The sequence below is a fragment of the Melospiza georgiana genome, chromosome 1, assembly GCF_028018845.1.
Source record: "Melospiza georgiana isolate bMelGeo1 chromosome 1, bMelGeo1.pri, whole genome shotgun sequence".
Lineage (NCBI taxonomy): Eukaryota > Metazoa > Chordata > Aves > Passeriformes > Passerellidae > Melospiza > Melospiza georgiana.
In genome coordinates, this window is record NC_080430.1 from 96,893,684 (window position 1) to 96,912,310 (window position 18,627).

Genomic DNA, 18,627 nt, shown 5'->3' on the forward strand with positions numbered 1-18,627 from the left:
AGGGCTCAAACCCACCCTGCATGGCCAGAGGATGTGTTCAGAGCGAGGTGCCTATGGCTCAGTAGAAGAAAATATGTCTTGGACATTAAAGCAATCTACAATAAAGTAAAATATTAAAAATGCATGGCTGTAAAAGCAGCAGTTACAGGTGCCACACCTCTGTGCACCTCAATAGCTGTCATTTGGAAGTGCATTGAATCAGACTCTTCTCAGCTCTTTCTATCTCCAAACACAACACACAATGTAAGTATGCCCCTTATATACCTTGTTTCTTCAGCAAGCACAACTAAATCATTATTATAATCCCATTTATCATACAAATTGCTAAAAACACATTTTATTAAGGGGGAAAGCTGGTCTTGATTTTTCTGTGTCAATTGTTAACAGCAGTCTCAAACAGAAGAGTCCTTCTACTGCCTGTACAGAAGTCTCCTACCAGTCAGTTCCAGCAAACTCCATGGCAGACTTCCAGGCCAGGACAGTCTTGCACAACACATCCTGGGATCTGTACCAGTTGTTTAAAGATGCTGGGAGCTTTTCTGAACAACAGTAAATTGTTTCCACTTCAAGGAGTTTTCTTAAATAGTAAAAAGAGGGACTAGGTACCGAAGGTCAGGTTGTCAAATCCAACAAAATTATAAGACAGCTGAACAAAAAATGGCAAGATCACATAACACATATGTTACTTAATTTCATATATTTTTCTATCATTTTCTTGTTAATTTTTTTTAAACCATATGCAAGTTTGGAAAGCTGTTATGTAGGTTCACCTCATTTTTCTTTACTAAAGTAAATGTGGACACAAGTATATGATAGGACCAAATGGCAAAATGCAGATAGAGAAACTAAGAATAGCTGGATCTGGAACAGTCACTTCACATGCAATTATCTCTGATCTAAACAGCTGCACCAAACATATATTTTTTGTTTGGACACATCTGTAGACATGATGTGTATAATTAATTGTTCGTTCAAAAATGCAATTTCATGATGCATTTGATTATTTAGATATAAAAGTTTTAATTCTCAGAGCTGACTAAAAATAGTGATTTTAATTTATTCCTGCTGCCTACAATTACCCACAACCATGTATTTTTAAATATTTCCAGACTATAAAAATTACTAATTTTTGCCACTTGTGTTTATCTGCATTTAGACTTTGATTTGGATAAATTAAGCTCTCAAGTGTTCCTTGCTTTATGAAACTCTGCATGTTGTACACTTCAACACAAATAAATGACTTCTACCATTAGAGGTTTAAATAATGTAATGTATTTCATGCTCAGCCTGAAGCTGGATTCCAATGAAGTTGCTAATGCACGTAATGATTAAGTGTAACTCAAATACTAACTGTGTTGTTGAAAACATGACAGGCAATAATTTGGTCTATTATATTCTGCCATTTAATTCCCTAGTACAGACATTCTCTGACACGTTATGAAGCAATGATTTACAATTATTCAAGCTGCAAAGGTCAGAAAGTGACATTATAATCATCTACACAGAGATCCCTTCTAATGCACAAAAACTAGGTAATACCACACAAAAATAGTTTTACTAGAGTAGCAACTTTCTGTTTAAGATTTACCAAACTTCACAAGTATAAATAATTAATTTACATTACAGTACGTTAAGGCATCCTTGAAAAGATAATGTTTTTCCTGCTCCTACCAATAAATTTACAAATAAGTCTTTTTTGCTTGCTAAAGGCAATCTTAAGAGCAGCTCTTCACTAAAAGTAGCCTGTATTAATAGTAATCAGTTAAAAAAATCTGTAAATCTAGAAGATTTTTTCAGAAACAACAAACAGGAGTGGAGCCTTTTTTTTTTTTTTTATGCAGCTGGTCAAAGCACATCCTTATCTATCAAGAACAAAGATCTATTAGTCACTATGCTCAGTATAGGTGAGTAGCTTTGTTAGACATTCTCCAAGCAACCAGTGTCATTAAAATACTGAATGTTATACAAATCTCTGAATGACTCCTAATATTAACAACAGAAGCAGAAGTGAGGTTATTTCCATGCTTGGGAGACTATAACTGTCCCCAAATCTTATTTATTTGAGGCTTTAAGAAATAACTGAATTTAGCAAAATATTTATCAGAACATCCTACGTTATCTCCAGAATTAATTGAGAAAAAGAGTTTCAAAGCAAATAGAGAATTAAAGAGCAGGAACTAAATACAGATTAATACCTCCAGCCAACAAAAGACCAAAACAAAGCAAAATACCCCAAACAAGCAAAACAACAAAAACAAACAACAAAAAACCAAAACACCACACCAAAAAACTTCAAGACATAACTACTCCAGCAAAATACAGGGGAAAAAATCATCTTTTTGACCCCTCTCCAAATTTCTTTGTGTCTAAAAAGGCTTACTTTTGTTCTCAAAACACTTGACTACTATACATTAAATACTATATGTGTAATAAACATAAAAAAGGCATTGCTAAAATTGGCCTTTCAAACTGTAGGAATGTAGCAAAAAATGTTTACGTGCACATTTTAAATATTGAACATTTTCCTAACAATCCAAACCTACCTTATCTTCTTCAATCGATTTTTAAGTGGTCATAAAGGAGAGAGAAAAAAAAAGAAGGAAGCAGCCATTCTTACTTGAAACATGTAACTACATACCCCAACTTTCTGTTTCTAAAAGCAAAGGTAAGAAAAAGGCAAAGGAATAATAAACATATTTTTAAATCAAACATTGCCTATAAATTCTGTTCAAAATCTCAATTGAAGAACAATGCATTTTTCATATCCTACCTAAGGGATAAAATTTGAAAAGTGCATGATAAGCCTCTCACAGCATTTCAGCAGGCAAATGAAACAAAAATTTTAAATGCTGGGCAACCAAGATTTGTTCGTCTAACCTAGAATATCAGCCAATTTCAGAGTCAGACCTTCAAAAATGAGAGAAAGTCACACAGAAAATAGACATTTCCCCTGAAATAATGGGATATATTTTACAGCCATGGGTATGGAAAAGAAAACAATTAACACACATCTGCGATAAGGCAATGAGTAGCAGACGGTTTATTCCAAATGTTAAAACATTAGCGGTGTCCAATTTCTGTGTCACGTAGTTTCTGCTGTGCAGCTGAAGAAAAACAAACCCTGAACTTCAATTAAAAAAAAATAAAACAACACAGCAAAATTACTGCCTTTTTCAACAACTAGCTGAATTATATATTGTGTACTTTCTAGCATGTAAATATGAGGATCATTTGGAAAACTGAGACGCAGCAAAACCTTCCTAAAACAACACCAAAAATACACTTTTTGCTTTTTTTTTTCTTTTGCCTTTTTTTTAAGATCAAAATTTTGAAATAATTTGTCTTAAAAAAACGTGGTATTTTGAGACCACACCATGATGATCCACTGACATTTCACCTTTAAAAAGTGCCCAAGCAGATTCAAAAGCTTTTGAAACACAATTTATCCTCACAACTAGCAGAGGGCTTATTACTGAGAATCTAAAAGTCAGAGGATAGAATATTAACTACTGTAGAAAAGAAAACATAGTGCAGGACCTTCTGTTTGTGACAAAATTACAGAGTTAATGTTCCTGAAAGATCACTTCACCTTTTAAAGCATGATTTTTAAAAAGGTAAAATTTATAGCAATTAAAGCTAATGAAGAAATGCAGCATGAGCTGCTTATGTTCAGGAACTAATAGGTCCACTGAGCATTTCTAAGATTATTTAGCCATCAATGATAATGAATTGACATTGTCAGTGGTGTTAATGTACCAATGCTCTATAGTGCCACTAATCCGATAGCCAATCCTAGCAATTTTATCCTTTTTTATGTTGCTACTTTATTTTTTTTAACCAACAAGCTACCCAGTCCTTTCAATTAAAAGAGCACAAATACAGCACAGGTTATTAACACTTTTTTCTCCTCTTCCACATATAAGATGGCATATTCATTATATGGACTATGGCTCAAACTGCTCTGGTCATTCCTTCTTCACATCCCAATCAATTCTTCAGGACTGTTAGCTACAGTGCAAAAATGGCTTTTCCAAATAAATCAGTGCTAGTATATGATTGTTAAAATACATTTTTGGTGCGCATTAAGTGAAATGTGATGATTATTTAAACACGGATATAAATCAGATTTTTGCAAGCATGGGGTATTGTGGTGTATGTCTCTTACTGATTGTTTTGCCATATCTAAATAGCACAGCTCCATGTTGTTGATGCAAATTAACAATACACAAAAATGGAAAATAAGTACCTGCCTGGCTACCAGGTATGACATGTCAGCAACATAGAGAAAGCAATCAGCTTAGGAAAGTGACTACCATTTCAATCCAAAGTTTAAATCATTCATACATCTTTTGCTCTCTCTCTTCCATAACTATTGTGAATCCCAGCCGAGAGTTGTGCAATTTCTGAGACAGGTTCTGTCAGACATGTCAATAATGAAGTGATAGAATGAGTTTTTGAAAAAATGAGGCACTATGCCAAATCCTAATAATTTTCATTCTATTCTTTTTTTGTAAAAGATACTGTATTTGCTGGTTTGATTTTTTTTTACTTTTCCTCTCACTATTAAATATTTAAAAAAATATTGTGATTTTTCAGTTTAAGTTAAAAGGGAATTGAACAAACAACCAATGTCAAGGACAATTCTAAGGAAGAGAGTTTAGCCTTTGCCAAACACTTCTGTAGATCTGTAGTTTTTAACTATCTTCCATGCCAAGTTCTTGGCAGTTGATACAGCAGAGACAGCAAATAAGATTTTTAAACAATATAAAATACCCTACAACATTCATTTTAACTATGCTTCAAAATAAGGAGTAGCACAAGTTATCCTACTACTGATATATAGTGGACTTAAGAATTAGGCTCATACATTTTTATTTCTTATTTCAAGAAGTCAGCAATTAATTTTCATAAGTGAGTAAACTCATCCAAAGCATCTCACAATGCCACATGCAAAATTATAAGAAAAACAGAGAGATGAATAAATGAAAATCACTCGGCTGCATCTTCAGCTGAAGATTCACTTGTCCTCTAAAATGTGCAACTCACTTTGTCCTGCAGCAGATTGGTACACTAAGGCTGAAAAACCTCCTCCTGCTGAATATTATCCCCAACATCACACCACACCATGCATGTGTGCACAGCACCATCTAATTGAACCCGTGCTCTTCTACACATTAGCCATAAGACTGCTATAGCAGGTTACATAGGTTTGCGTAAAATGTTTTTATATGATGCATATATTAGTTAATTTCTTCAGCATAATAACATTAAAATATATTTTTAATCAGAACTAGGGTATTAAAATCCAACTTTGAATGTCCTATGATGTACCATATATGCCATGGCATTTTAAAACCTTTTAAACATTTCTGCTAAATTAATTAGTTTTGCATTAAGGAGTCTCAATGCCTCCTATTAAATGCAACACATTTGAAGGACAATTAAACATTATGAACGATCCTTCTAAGGAAGTAACGATTGTTAGAAGAAAAACAAGATTTTTTTGGGTAACAAACAGGAACACAAGAACACATAAAAGACTTCAATTTATTTTAAAAGTCTTATGCCTGAAATATTTTAGATCCGTTTGTTTGAAAAATCTGTCTTCTGTTTTGTTTTCATAAAGAATGAAAACCCTAATGGAGTCCCGAAATCTGTTAATGGTACTAAAATTATAACAGTATAGCAAAAGAAAAAACCCCACACAGTAAAGTCTATATTATATATTTTTTATGTCTTTAAATGGAATTTACAGTTCTCCCTGGCAATGTGAATGAACATCCTATAATTTAGTCAATTTACAGATTACAGGTTCAAATTGACCTTGTAGCCCATAAAATTGCTCATCTTCAGTGCAGGATTAGAAGTGGGAAAAGAATGTCATAACTGTATTTAAGGAATTTACCATAACAATGGAAAGGAGGATATGCATGCATAATTTTAGCCACTCTTGCTCACATCACAGTTTTCAATTCTGAAACAATGCATATTCTGTGCTCTTCTCCTGGTTAACCATGGTGGAGACTGTTTCAATTTACTCACCCACAGACATGACACTTGTATTCCCTCATCCCAAGGTGCCTCTTGACATGGTTTCTGGCATCTCCAAGCTGAGCTGTTGCAAAGTGGCATATCTTGCACTTGAATGGCTTTGATCCTAAGTAAAATTTAGCATAAGATATGAGTTGTATTAGAATAAAATATCACCCACGGTTAAAGAAATAAAAATTCCTGAGGAAAAATAACCTTTTGAAAACCTATCCCACATTTAACCTGTTTGAGATTTTTGCCTAATAAAAAAGTGTCTTGTACATAAATTTATAACTCCCAGGACACAGACAGTATATTCTATACATTACTCATTAAAGTTTCCTCAAGTTCAAGATCACAGAAAATACCCTCTTAACTTTAAATCTGGTCTTTTTCTTGTCATTAAAATCCACAAAATACGTTAAAATGAGCAGAAAATACTATAGGTAGATGATGTTTCAAAAAGATGGCAAAAGTTGTTCTATGTCTTTCCCAATGGCCAGATGCTGAAACTCAGGTAATGGTCTTAAAGTGGACTGGTATCAGTTTAAACTGCAAAACATTCTCTTTTTTTTTAGCAAATATTTTTAAAGTAAAATAATATTACAAGTCTTCCAACTTTGAATAGATTTCACATTAGCATTGGTATTTCAGATTTGTTCTGTCACACACAGCAAATGATTCATCACCTAGCTATTGTAATGGCATGCAATGTATGAATATACAGTGGATAAAATATTATGCCTTTATGACTGGTTTATGGTCAAGAATTTATGATTATTCTGCAAACCAGAAGTATTGACATTTTGGCTATTATTTATTTCAAGAACAAACTTTAATATTAAATGTCTGCTGCAGACCAAAGAACTCTGAAATTATTTCTCCAAGGAAAAAGTATCAACCTATTTCTTGTACCACATCAGTTCAGCAAAAAGTGAAATTATTTGTCTATCCATTTGTCTATCTTAATTAACAGTGATCATCTCTTAAGATGGAAAAACTGTCTTTTTTACTGCCATAGTTAAATTTGGCACATGTCAGTCCCCAGGTTATTATGCAGCAACATCATTCTAGAAGCACTTTCCCATTTTCTGACCACTAAATCCTTAAATCAATAAATCAAAATCAGAGAATTGCAGTTAAAAGTAAGTACAATATGGTCAAAGAGTCTCCATATTATGTTTAGTATATGTTTTGTGAAGTACTTCTTCCAATACAGTTAAGCATAATATGAAATATGTGATCTTTAATAAATATACATAAAGAGCTCTGATAAGAAAAATGTTGCACTATATCATACTTGATCAATGAACCTTTTTACTTTGCCCTTGAAAATAGAACATCCTCCAAGAATCCACTGGTGAAATTGAGGATCTTAGTAAAAAAATTTAGAGTCTTAAATTTCAATTTAATTCTCAAAAGCTAACGAAAAATGAAGCATTTAATTTTAATCTTCTAACTGAAATAAAAAAGTCAACAGTACTAAGCACAGGCAGACAAGGTTGAATATTTCACAGTTCAATGACAATGAAGCCAGATCTCTTAATACTTCCATTTCTACTGTTGGAAGTAGATGTAAAATATATTTAGCACCTCAATGGTTATATCTAGTCAGCTTTATATGTTTAAATGTCAAAAGCAGGTTCAGACTGCAACTCACAGCAATGACATTCTATCCATCACACTGAAAAAACCCCCAGTTTATTTAAATGATCCTGATAAAACTGAATTAATCATTAATTTGGTGACATTTCAAATCAACATTGCATTCTACAAAGAGACCAGGGCAAATAAAAAATAAAACCTTATCTTTGCATTAAAAGACCACTAAAAGTTGATGCTTTAACTTGTGATCTTTCGCTGGACAATTAACAACAACAAGGTCAAAGGTGAAGATGATTTTTTTTTAAACCAAGTGGTGTTTATACTGTTCTTTTTTCTCACAGAATTCTAATACCATGTGGATTCTATCCTATGTTCCCTTAGTTTCTCTCCTACTGATTAAATTGTAAATTCGTTCCTCATTCTGTTGCTGCAGGTGTCCCACAGGGCTTCCATACAAGACCTTTGCTGTTTTCCATTTACATGACTCCTTTGTGAAGAACTCGAGTTCAGACCAATCGTGACTACAGTGTGCTGACAATACAGAAATGTATTATTCTGTTGACTGCTCTCATCCAAAAATCACTGAGGCCTTGAGGGCTTTTGATTTTTTTTTTTCTCAGATCCAGAGCAGAATATCTGTTAACATCTCCATTTAAACTCCATGAAAATTCAAGTGCTGGCAGGCTCCAGTCGGTACTTATCACCTGAAACAAAAGCAGCGTATCTCCCTTTCAGGTTGCTGGTGCCAAATTTGTTCCAGTACGTTCTTGGATGGAACAACCCAAAATTTTATACTAAAAATAAAGACATTAGACTGTGATTTAAATTAATGGTAAAAAAAAATGTATTTGTCATAAAGCTGTCTGAAGCAATGTAAAACATTTAACCATTTCTTAGCCATATTTATCACCAACTTCAATGCTTCTCTTACGCTGTTTTAAACTGTGATACTACTGGATTCACATTTGGCTTTAAGTTCTCAGAAAAAAAAGAGGAAAATTTCACTGCTTTCACTATATCATCTTTCCAACCAAATTATTCAAAAAAATAGCCAAAAAAATCAAAAAATTCACCAAACTACTTTACCCACGAGTTATGGCATGGAAAACAAATGTACATTTCCTGATGGTAGCAGGAAACAATAAGGCTCTTAACAATTGGGGGAACACCAAACCAACCAACAACACACAAAAACAAAACAGAACAATAACAACAAAACAAACAAAAACTAACACCACCATACCAAACTGAAAATAAGACTAAATTTAAGAGTTCAGGTCCGACAGACAAAAACCATTCTACTGTTTCATAAAAAAAGAACCGAGTCCATAATCCTTGCTTTACATTAGGACAATAAAGACCCAAAGCTTTAAGAAAAAATTCACTGTTGCAGCTTTAGGCCTGCCAAAGGCAACATGACCTGCACCTGCAGGCATTGCTGTGCTCCTAGCTCAGGCCCAATACAAAGGGAGCAGAACCACACGAAATGTCATCATCCCATTTCCTCCTAGGATTAGGACATGGGGAGTAATACAGCATATTTGCATTGTGCACAACTGCCACTAACTGAGAAATCTGATGAGAAAAGAAACATAGATGATGCAGTTGCAGGTGATTTTTCCTCAGATGTTGATTGTTAATTAAGTTTATGGGACCTGCATCAATTGCAAACTAAAAAGTCTTCCACCTCTACTACTCCTTTTATTTTTCTTTACACTTCCTCATTTTCACTTGTCAACATGTGATGGATTTACTTGCTAGGTCCTCTACAGCAATGCTTTCCTTTCATTTGCAATGTGAAAATCTCCTACATTATTAAATGGTATTTTGAAACAGTATTTTTCTATTAATGGAAATTATTAGTCGTATCTTTATGCAACTTTCCCTTCCCTTCCCTCCACCACCTCAAATCATCACTGATTACTCAATTAAAAAAAAGGAAAGGAGTTGGTGATGGTTACACATACATACACATGTATATAAACCTATTTATGCACATCCAGATGCTAATGAAAGACTTTTTTAAAAGCATATAATCAGAATAATAAATGGGAAAATGTGTGGCTGTGCTTTTATGCACCTGTTGTTACCCTGGGATAGGTCAGAAGCTAGAAATGGTGGACTTTGCCTCACCAATGTTACACACAGTTGGTGCAGCAGGTCATTACCTTCTGCCACTGCTCCCAATCACCTAAACATATTTGTTTGTTATTAAACTGCATCCACTGTGATACAGTTGGGAAGAAAAGGTTCTATAAGAAGAGAACCACAAACAGGAAAAATACAGATTCGAAGAGAAAGCCTTCTTGCCATTAAGTATTAATAAAAGTCTCCACATTACTATTTATGTGAATAAGCAAAGCATAAGAAAACCATTTCATTTAAAGTTGCAATGAGAAAGAGGACAGATAAAACTCTGTTCTGTAACCCTTCTATACTTCTGCACCAAAAAATGACTTGCAAAATTAAATGTATTCTTTCACTTTGCTTTGCATATTTAGTGCTATCCAAAAGCACAGTAAAAATATACTCCATGATAAGACCTACACACAAGATGGTAAAAAGTACACTAACTTTTACTAAATGTTACAATCAATGATGTAACTTATGTAAGTAGGGTTGCTTTGTCATATATTGATAGTTACCTCACTTTCACATCCACATTAACTTGATTTTAAATGCAATTAATACATATAGTCAAGGAAGACTAATGGACTACATTCTGCACTTAACCTGGTGGACATTTTCAAATGGCACAAGTGACCAGTGCAAACCTATTTTGCATTGTAAACGACTAAATAAATCTTAATGGATTAAGAATGATCAGCTATCAACACACAAGGGAAATTAAGTGCTGAAATGCCTACATTGATTATTTTAAATTATTAGCCTTACTCTGTTCTTGAATTTGTATGCTTTTAGTGAGCTTTAACACATTTACAAGACTTATTGACTATAATTACAAGAGAATTCAAGTAATGGACACATCAATTATAAGCAACATGTCTTGACCAGACAGTTGCATAAAGAATTCTAAAGAGAGCTCCATTAGCATCCTCCCCCTTAGTTTTATTCAGTTTTATCTGCCGTAAGAGGGCATATTAAGGGCTTATACAGCTGTTCTGACCATGTGAACATGAGCATCCCTCTGAAGACTTAACGCTGCATTCCAAGTTGGATATTAGCAGAAGCAATACAGATAACTACGCTATTGACAGGACAGAAGTAATGCTGAAAGTATTAAGTATGTGAGTTATTGGTATACATGAATGCAGCAGTTACAGTAAAATACTTTGAAAGGTTTGAAATACAATGTCTCTGTTCCCCAAGATTAATTTTTAGGATTTGTTGTCCAGTCACGCCCTTGCCTTTTCAAAAAAAAAACTTACAAAACTATTTTAGGATTATGCCAGGAATTATCATTCTTTTATGCTTCTTTTTGTTACCTTTTTGTTCTCTTCCTTGTAACCATGCACTAAGTTTCAAATACTGCATGAATTTAAACTATAGCTTCCATAATAAGCCATTATTTAAAAGTACAGTAAAATAAACCTTACAGTTTTAATGAAAATATGTTCATTGAAATGTGAATTTATTATTCAAATCCACTCATAAATTCAGCCATGGAGACACCACTTGTCTAAGCAGAGCTCAGTGATTTAGAAAAGCTGTCTATTTAAAATAAAGAATGTATGGCAGGTTTATAGAAACATCGCAGTGAATTTTTACATAAATTTAGAACTGCAGCTTATGCATTTTTCTACAGAAATGTTTTTAAATTTTCCACTTAAAATTAAACATAAAAATGAATTTAAAGTGTGATCAGCACAGAAACTAAATCAGATGCTACACCCCTGTGCAACACATCAGCACTGCATACCACCTTCCAAAAAGGCTGACCAATTCCAACCACTATAACTTATTTCTACCAAAACTTCTTGTTGTTCCTTATTGGTATTTATTTAGGAGTGATGTAATATCAAATATCTATTCTGAAGTATTATGTAATGCTGAAATGCTGAAAGTATCACTTGATTGAAATGAAATAAACAATTTGGATACTAAACAATTGCACAGAAGAGAAAGTTAGAAAGAACAGCTAACTAATCTCTCAAACCACCACTGCTTCATTATATAAGAACCAATGAATGGTTACAATTTAGATTAAAAGGAAGAAAATCTCTCTATATGAAACAAAAAGCAGAAGGGTGGCTGTACTTGAAATGTTCTTACATTTTCTGCCCTTTGATCACTGTATTTTCATACCCTTTTAGATAACTTTGAATTTCATCAGGGGCTTATCAGGCGATAAAAATGCCAGTTCCTAAGAAATATAAAAGGGCTTAACAAGCAGAAAAAGACCAATGGTATAATTCACTGTTTGAAAGAGACCAATTGCAATGACAGTGTTTCCATACCTGTGTGGGTACGGATGTGAGCTAGGAAGGCCATGGAATTGCTACTTCTACACATCTTCCCACAATACTTGCAGACATTGCCTTGGTTCTCTTCCCTCTCCCTGTTTATCTGCTCAGTGTCTTCAACAATGTATTTATTGACTTCCCGCAGCAGCTCTTCATGTTGCTCTTTGATGTGGAGAAACAAGCTCTGCTCGGAATCGAAGGGCTCCGTGCACTTCAAACACTTAAAGGTTGCGCCTCCTTCGGGCAGCTCCTCCACGCTCGCCTGCTCATTTCGCATGTGCCCAGCACTGGCCAAGTGCTGGTGAAGGTTGCTTTCTGTGTAAAATGATTTTCCACAGAGTAAGCAATGAAAATGCTTTTCTTTTGAAGGATGTTTCATGGCTATGTGAACATTTAGTCCGCTCAAACCATCTGCTAGAAAACCACAGTCATCGCAGCGAATACGTGTCGATTCCCCAAGGGAAATTCCTTCTGACTTCTTCTTTTTCCCACCACTTGTTGAAGTGTCTGCTGTCACTGTGAGCTCACTAGCTTTCACTGCCCCTGACATCTGTCCTTCTGCAGAATGGTCAGTGGCCTCCCCATCTTGATGACTTTTTAACCTCACTATAGAAGAATCAAACTTGCCAGCATTTTGCATTGCCTTTCCTTTATCATCAGCACTGATAACTGTTCCTAAAGCCTCATTACTACTTTCTTGCATGCCCTCAGCTGTTGAGCCATCTGCCTCCCAAACATTGTTATTTATAGTTACTTCAGCTTCACGTTGTGCTTCCATAAGGGCTTCTTCCTCCTCCCCAGTAGGATCCTCTCTGAAACTTCTGTCACCATCTAAACTATGTCTATTTTGTACTGCTTCTCCAGTGTTTCCAGTAAAATTTGATTGCTCTACTGCACTACTTGTTTCTGGAAGACTTAGCGTAAGTGGGATATTTTTCTTCAGTGATTTTTTTGTGAGACTGTCTTTGTCTTTACATTCTGCTTCTGGGTTTTCACTACTTTCTTCCAAGCTCTCCACACCTTTTTCTGAATTGCAGTTTGTGTGGCTTGATCTATTTTGATTTTCTGCAGTGCAATAATCATCTGAGTTGAGCAGCTCCTGACCATGCTTACTCTTCTGCACCTCACAAGTACCTGTTTCTTTAACTGATACTTCCTTGACAAGTTCAACAACTTTATCTTTCTGAGGAGTTTGCTGGAATCCTTCACAATAAAGGTTTTCTCCTCCATTTGCAGACTCCTTATCAAGTTCATGTCCTACTGCATTTTGGGAATTGACATCTTTAGAAATTCCTGGAGATGTATTTTTATTTAAGGCAGTACACTCAGTAAAGCTTTTATTCATATGATCACCTTCTGATGCATCACTGGCACACTTTGTTTCATCTAAATTAAATTTTGATTCTCCTGCACTGTGATGGTGCTCCTCTTGAGGCAAAGCAGCACCTTCATTAGTGGTATTTGCTGCATTTGCTTCCTCCCCAGAAGAAGAACAAACATAAGATTCTCTTCTAATTTTGTGTTTCTCTGTTGCTGCATGCCTTATCATCTCTCTGCGAGTAACAGCATAGTAGTCACAAGCCATGCAGTAGAATTCAAATTGTTTTGTATGTTTTCGCTTCACGTGCAGCTCTAAAGAAGCAGCAGAATGAGCAATGAAGCTGCAGTGTACACACTTGTTGTCGTTTGCACCCATGGCTCTCCTCTGGAAGCTTGGGTCACAGTCTTGAGCAACCCTTGCTGGTTCCAGCAACACATGTTGGTTTATATTCAGTGGACTCCTTCCAGGTTGCATATCTGGCAGCTTATTGGCACTTGTGGCTTTTAACTCAGCATCTCCTCGCTCAACTTCCTGATTGTCTAAGACAGAATTTTCCAAATCTGACTGGCCACCATCCTCAACATGTTCAGGCAAGGCAGTCATGGGGCTGTTAATCTTCTTGCTCACGGATTCAAAATTACCTCCTTCAGGGCTAACAATGATCTCCGAGTTCTGTTTTCCACATCCTTCTATTTCAACACGGCTTTTGTGCTTTTTGGTTGCACAGTGACGTTCCATATCTCCTTTGGTGACAGTGTAGTAATTGCAAACCTTACACAAATAGCTGTACTGATGACTGTGCTTTCGCCTGATGTGAACAGTCAAATTCGTAACACTGGAGGCCAAAAGGCCACAATGGGTACATGTCCTAGAAATAGTACCTTTAGGCTTCCCTCCTCGGGATGCATCAGCTAAAACCAATTCATTTTCACCAATCCTTTGCTCAAGTAGAACAAATTCCTTATTTCTCGATAAGTCTTCCACAGAAGAGGATGAAACATCTGTAATTTCTTTATCCAACTCTGTACTTCCACTCCCAGCAACAGAAGTATCCACCACTGATTTAATACCGCCAACACCAACACAAACCTTTACAATACATTCTTCAAAACGTAGTCCAATGTTGTTTTTCCTGGCATTTTCAAGATGCTTGCTTCTTTTGATATGTTTCTCCATTCCTTCCTTACTCAGTGAGTAGAGATTACATGCTTTGCAAAGGAAGTGATACTCTTGTGCATGTCGGAGTTTTATGTGCCTTGTAAGAACTGTGGAAGATCTCGTCTTATAAAAACACTTTTTACATTGAAATTGGGTTTTATTCAGAACAGAATGCTTTAGTTCATTTCTATGATTGATGAAGGAAGAGTCTGGAATTTTTGCTTGCATTGACACTTCCATTTCCTTTGCAAGTCTTTGGCTATTGTTCGATACTGAGTCATTGTAAGGTAGCACTTGCAAGGTCTGATCACTGTTACTCAATGGAGTAGCTTGCTGAAATAATGAACCACCGTGTTTCTCATTTTTTTGATGATTTATCAGCTCTTCTTCCAATTGAAAAAAAAGAACGCAAGCTGGACAACTGTGGGACATTTTGTGCACTTCACTCATGTGGCTTTGAAGGCTGTCCACATTCAAGCTGGTAAATGAACAGAGCTGACAATTAAAGCTACAACCACCCATCTGGTGTTTACCCTCCTGACAGTGTTGCTTCACATCTTCCCTGACTCCAGAGGAATAGCTACACATCTGACTATGAAACTGGATCCTTTTTGTATGAAGCTCTGCAATATGAGTTTCCAAACTTTCTCGGTCATGAAAAACATGACCACAATCCAGGCAAGTGTGAAGAGCACCATCATCAGCAATAAGTTTAACTTCAGAATCTTTAGCACCTGCAGTGCTAGAAGAAGGGGTATTTGGCTTACATTCAGTAAGATCTTGTATTTCTGCAACAGTATTGCAATTACTTTCAGCATCTGTTTCTAGTTCTGTATGAGACACAGGGCTTGATTCACCATGTTTAAGCTGTGTGCTGGAGATAGGCTTTTCATGTGCTCTCCGAGTTTCAGATTTGGGTCTCTTACTATTCCCCAACAATCTGTATCTTCTTCTAACCTGCCTTTTTAATCTAGAGCACCTACTCTGTCCAAATGAAGACCTTAACAAGAAAACATTTCTTTTGTGTTTCAGTTGATCAAATCTCCTTGTCCTGTGTAAACTGTTAAGTAGCTTTTTGGTAGTTGGAAGCGATTCTGTTTTCTGCAAAATATTTTCTGATGGTCCCGGTATTGCTAGTTTTTCAGTTTGAACTTTATCATTTCCTTCTGTACCAGAAGAAAGCGATGTTTCTTCTGTCATAGTATCTGTTTTTTCACTGGGAGTATTTGAAGATGGTATCATTTCAACAAGTTCGCTGCCATCATTTTGTTTAGATAAGCTTACTTTTGAGCCTTTCAGTGCACTGCAAATACTTAATTCTTTTGCATCAGCAGTTCTTGCCCTTAATTTATTGGTCCCAGGTTTTGCCCTGACATTCCTCTCTTTGGTTGCAGTAGATTGTTGGTTTTTAAAGGATTTTTTTGTCAATATCTGTACAAATCCTCCCCGTGCAGCAAGATTTTGACGTCGAAGGTGAGTCTTGCCAAGGAAATGAGAATTTAGGAAACTCTCTTCAGCACTCTGAAAACCACAAAGATCACAAGAAAATATCTTGGATTTCTCACGATCTCGCTTAACATGCATATGTGACGTTGAACTACACTCACCTATGCAACCACAGTGAGGATGTGTTTGCTCTTTGGATGGTTTAGAGAGGCTTTCTTGTTTATGTTTTTCCTTATCAGAGCAGGAAGGTAAACACTGATCACTCATTTTGCCTTTAGGGTGCTTGTCTATGTTTCCACCTGTACAGACAACACTGGTTTCTTCTGAAGAATATAATTTATCAGAAACAGCAGCTGACACGTCTTGTGAATGTTTATTTTCCTTTTGAATTTTCAATATGGCATCATCAGCAGCACATCTGAAATCATATCGTAGGCACAGGATATCTGTATTAAATATGTCACTATCAGGACCACTGGTGACTCCTTCCTCTTTTACAGTTCCAGGTATTGTACCACATGATTCTCCAGCTAAAACTTTTTGCAATTTCCTTCCAGTATCTTTCATGTCTTCTGAAGAACTCAGCTTTCTTTTCCTGGAGACATTTTCAGGTTTTTCTGCTTCAACAACATCCAGCCTGGTTGATTCTGAAAGTGCTGTTTTGTTTGTGCCATTCTCTTTTTCTTTCTTTTCAAGGTCCCTGAACACTTCATCTGATGTAAGCCTTGTTTTCTGTTGAGATGAAGAGTCACATCCAGCATTTTCTTCTGAAGTATTTCTTGGGGATTCTTCTGTCAACTCAACTTGTAAATTCTCATCAACATCATCTCTCTTCTTATTTTCCTCCCCATCCATTCTTAACAGTGATATTACCAATTAAAGATCATTTGGTTTAGCACCTACAAAACAAAAGAGTTACTGTTAGTCTTTTATGCAAACTTAAAGGTTAAAATAATCAAATTTTTAAAACCCCATGCAATATAGAAAATTTAAATCATGGCAGGAAGAAAGACACAATGAAAGATATGAGACAACAGTTTCACCATGGTATCTACAGCACCTTCTAGTTACAGAGCTTTCACTGCAATGACCACCATGTGAGCAAACACTTAAATCCCATAGTTTTTATGTAATCGAGTAATCTTCTACATGCTTTAGACTTGGGCAGACAAACATGACCTTTGTTTCTGGAAGTATATTTGGGACAGAAATTACTAATGGCTTTCAGAGAACTGGTCATGGAATATTTCACTTTTCCTGAACTAGAAAATCAGCTTCCCAAATTTAAACGTTCCCAGGTGAAATAATCATGACAGCAACAACAAGCAAAACAAAGCCAGCATAAATGTTAAATATTTTAAGTATGCAGCTTGCTTTTCTTCCTCTGCTTAGATTACCTGCTAAAGAGAAAGAGGGAAAACAGAAATAGAACCATGTTCTAAAAGAATATGCTGCAAGTATAGTTTCCCATCATTCCTAAAATATCCTCTAAAACATTGTTTCCTAATTGGGGAGGAGGGAGGAGAAACAGAAAGTCATGAAATAAAAATGCAGAGAAGGGCAGCACCTTTGAGATCCAGCACAAACTTTAACCATTCAAATCCAGTTACCAGAAGCTTTTGCTCAACTGCCCAGTGTGACCCTTTTGCTCCCAAGAAGATGCCGCCACTAGAAAACTGATGCTACCAACACAGTTTATAAGAGGGATGGGGATGGGAAATCAAATCTTGACATTTATTACCTTTTCATTTTGATATGAAGCAACTGAGAATTGAAAATGCATTTCATTTTAACAGATGATTAAATACTAAATGTTTATCTATGTGCTTTACACTATGATTTAAACATCAATTTGCTGCAGATCCAAGTATTCAGTTTTTTGTTCAGTTACCCATTGAATGAGGCTATGACCACAATTGTAAGTACTTCCTGACAAGATTAAGTAATTGCAATGTTAATACAGATAACGTAGGGTACAAAAAGCTATTCAAGTACATGGTAAAAAAATAATTATGCTTAAATTTGAGGACAAAGTAGGAAAGTATTAAACTCAGAAAATAAATTCAAATCAGTTGGACTTATTACCCATGGAAGTAAAAAAGTGTTTTCTTCTTAAGAATAATTAGTGGAAAGTCCCTAGGGAATCGAGTGCACATTAGTCTCATACATTGAACAGTTTTTCAACTGTAGGTCTTTCGTTGAGCTGAAGCACTGACCAAACTTATACCAAGCTAGTTATACCTAAATAACAAGAGAATAACCACTTCTAGATCACAACAGCCCTTTGGAGGATCACAGTATTGTCCCCTAAATATGGCTTTCTGATTCTTATGCACTACTGTTTTTGTTTCTTCACAAAACCATGATGGAAACTTATCACAATTTGTCAGAAGGAAAACAGGGCTATATTCTCAGCTGGTATAAGTCAGCACACTGTTAGTATGTTCAAAAACACTACAGCAATTAATAGCAGGGCCAGATGAAACCTTTCAAGTGCAAGCTTACCCAGAAAAGGTTACAAGCATAGGTTATATCTGTTTGGGATACAGAGGAAAAAGATCAAATTAAAATTATGTGGTTTAACAGCAGTACAGCTTTATTTATATAATGCGAAATATCAAGTTACTTCAGTGACAAGTGTCA

General features: G+C 35.5%; 1 protein-coding gene across 1 annotated transcript in view; it reads right to left on the reverse strand.

The window, feature by feature from the left end:
- Window positions 1–18,627, reverse strand: part of ZNF407 (zinc finger protein 407) — a 332,666-nt gene that overhangs the window by 289,630 nt on the left and 24,409 nt on the right. The window contains exons 2-3 of the mRNA XM_058028941.1: window positions 12,054–16,883; window positions 6,043–6,157 (exon numbers count right to left, since the gene is read on the reverse strand). Coding sequence (XP_057884924.1) covers window positions 6,043–6,157; window positions 12,054–16,839 — 4,901 coding nt within the window. The 5' untranslated portion in view covers window positions 16,840–16,883. The remainder of the gene's footprint in view (window positions 1–6,042; window positions 6,158–12,053; window positions 16,884–18,627) is intronic.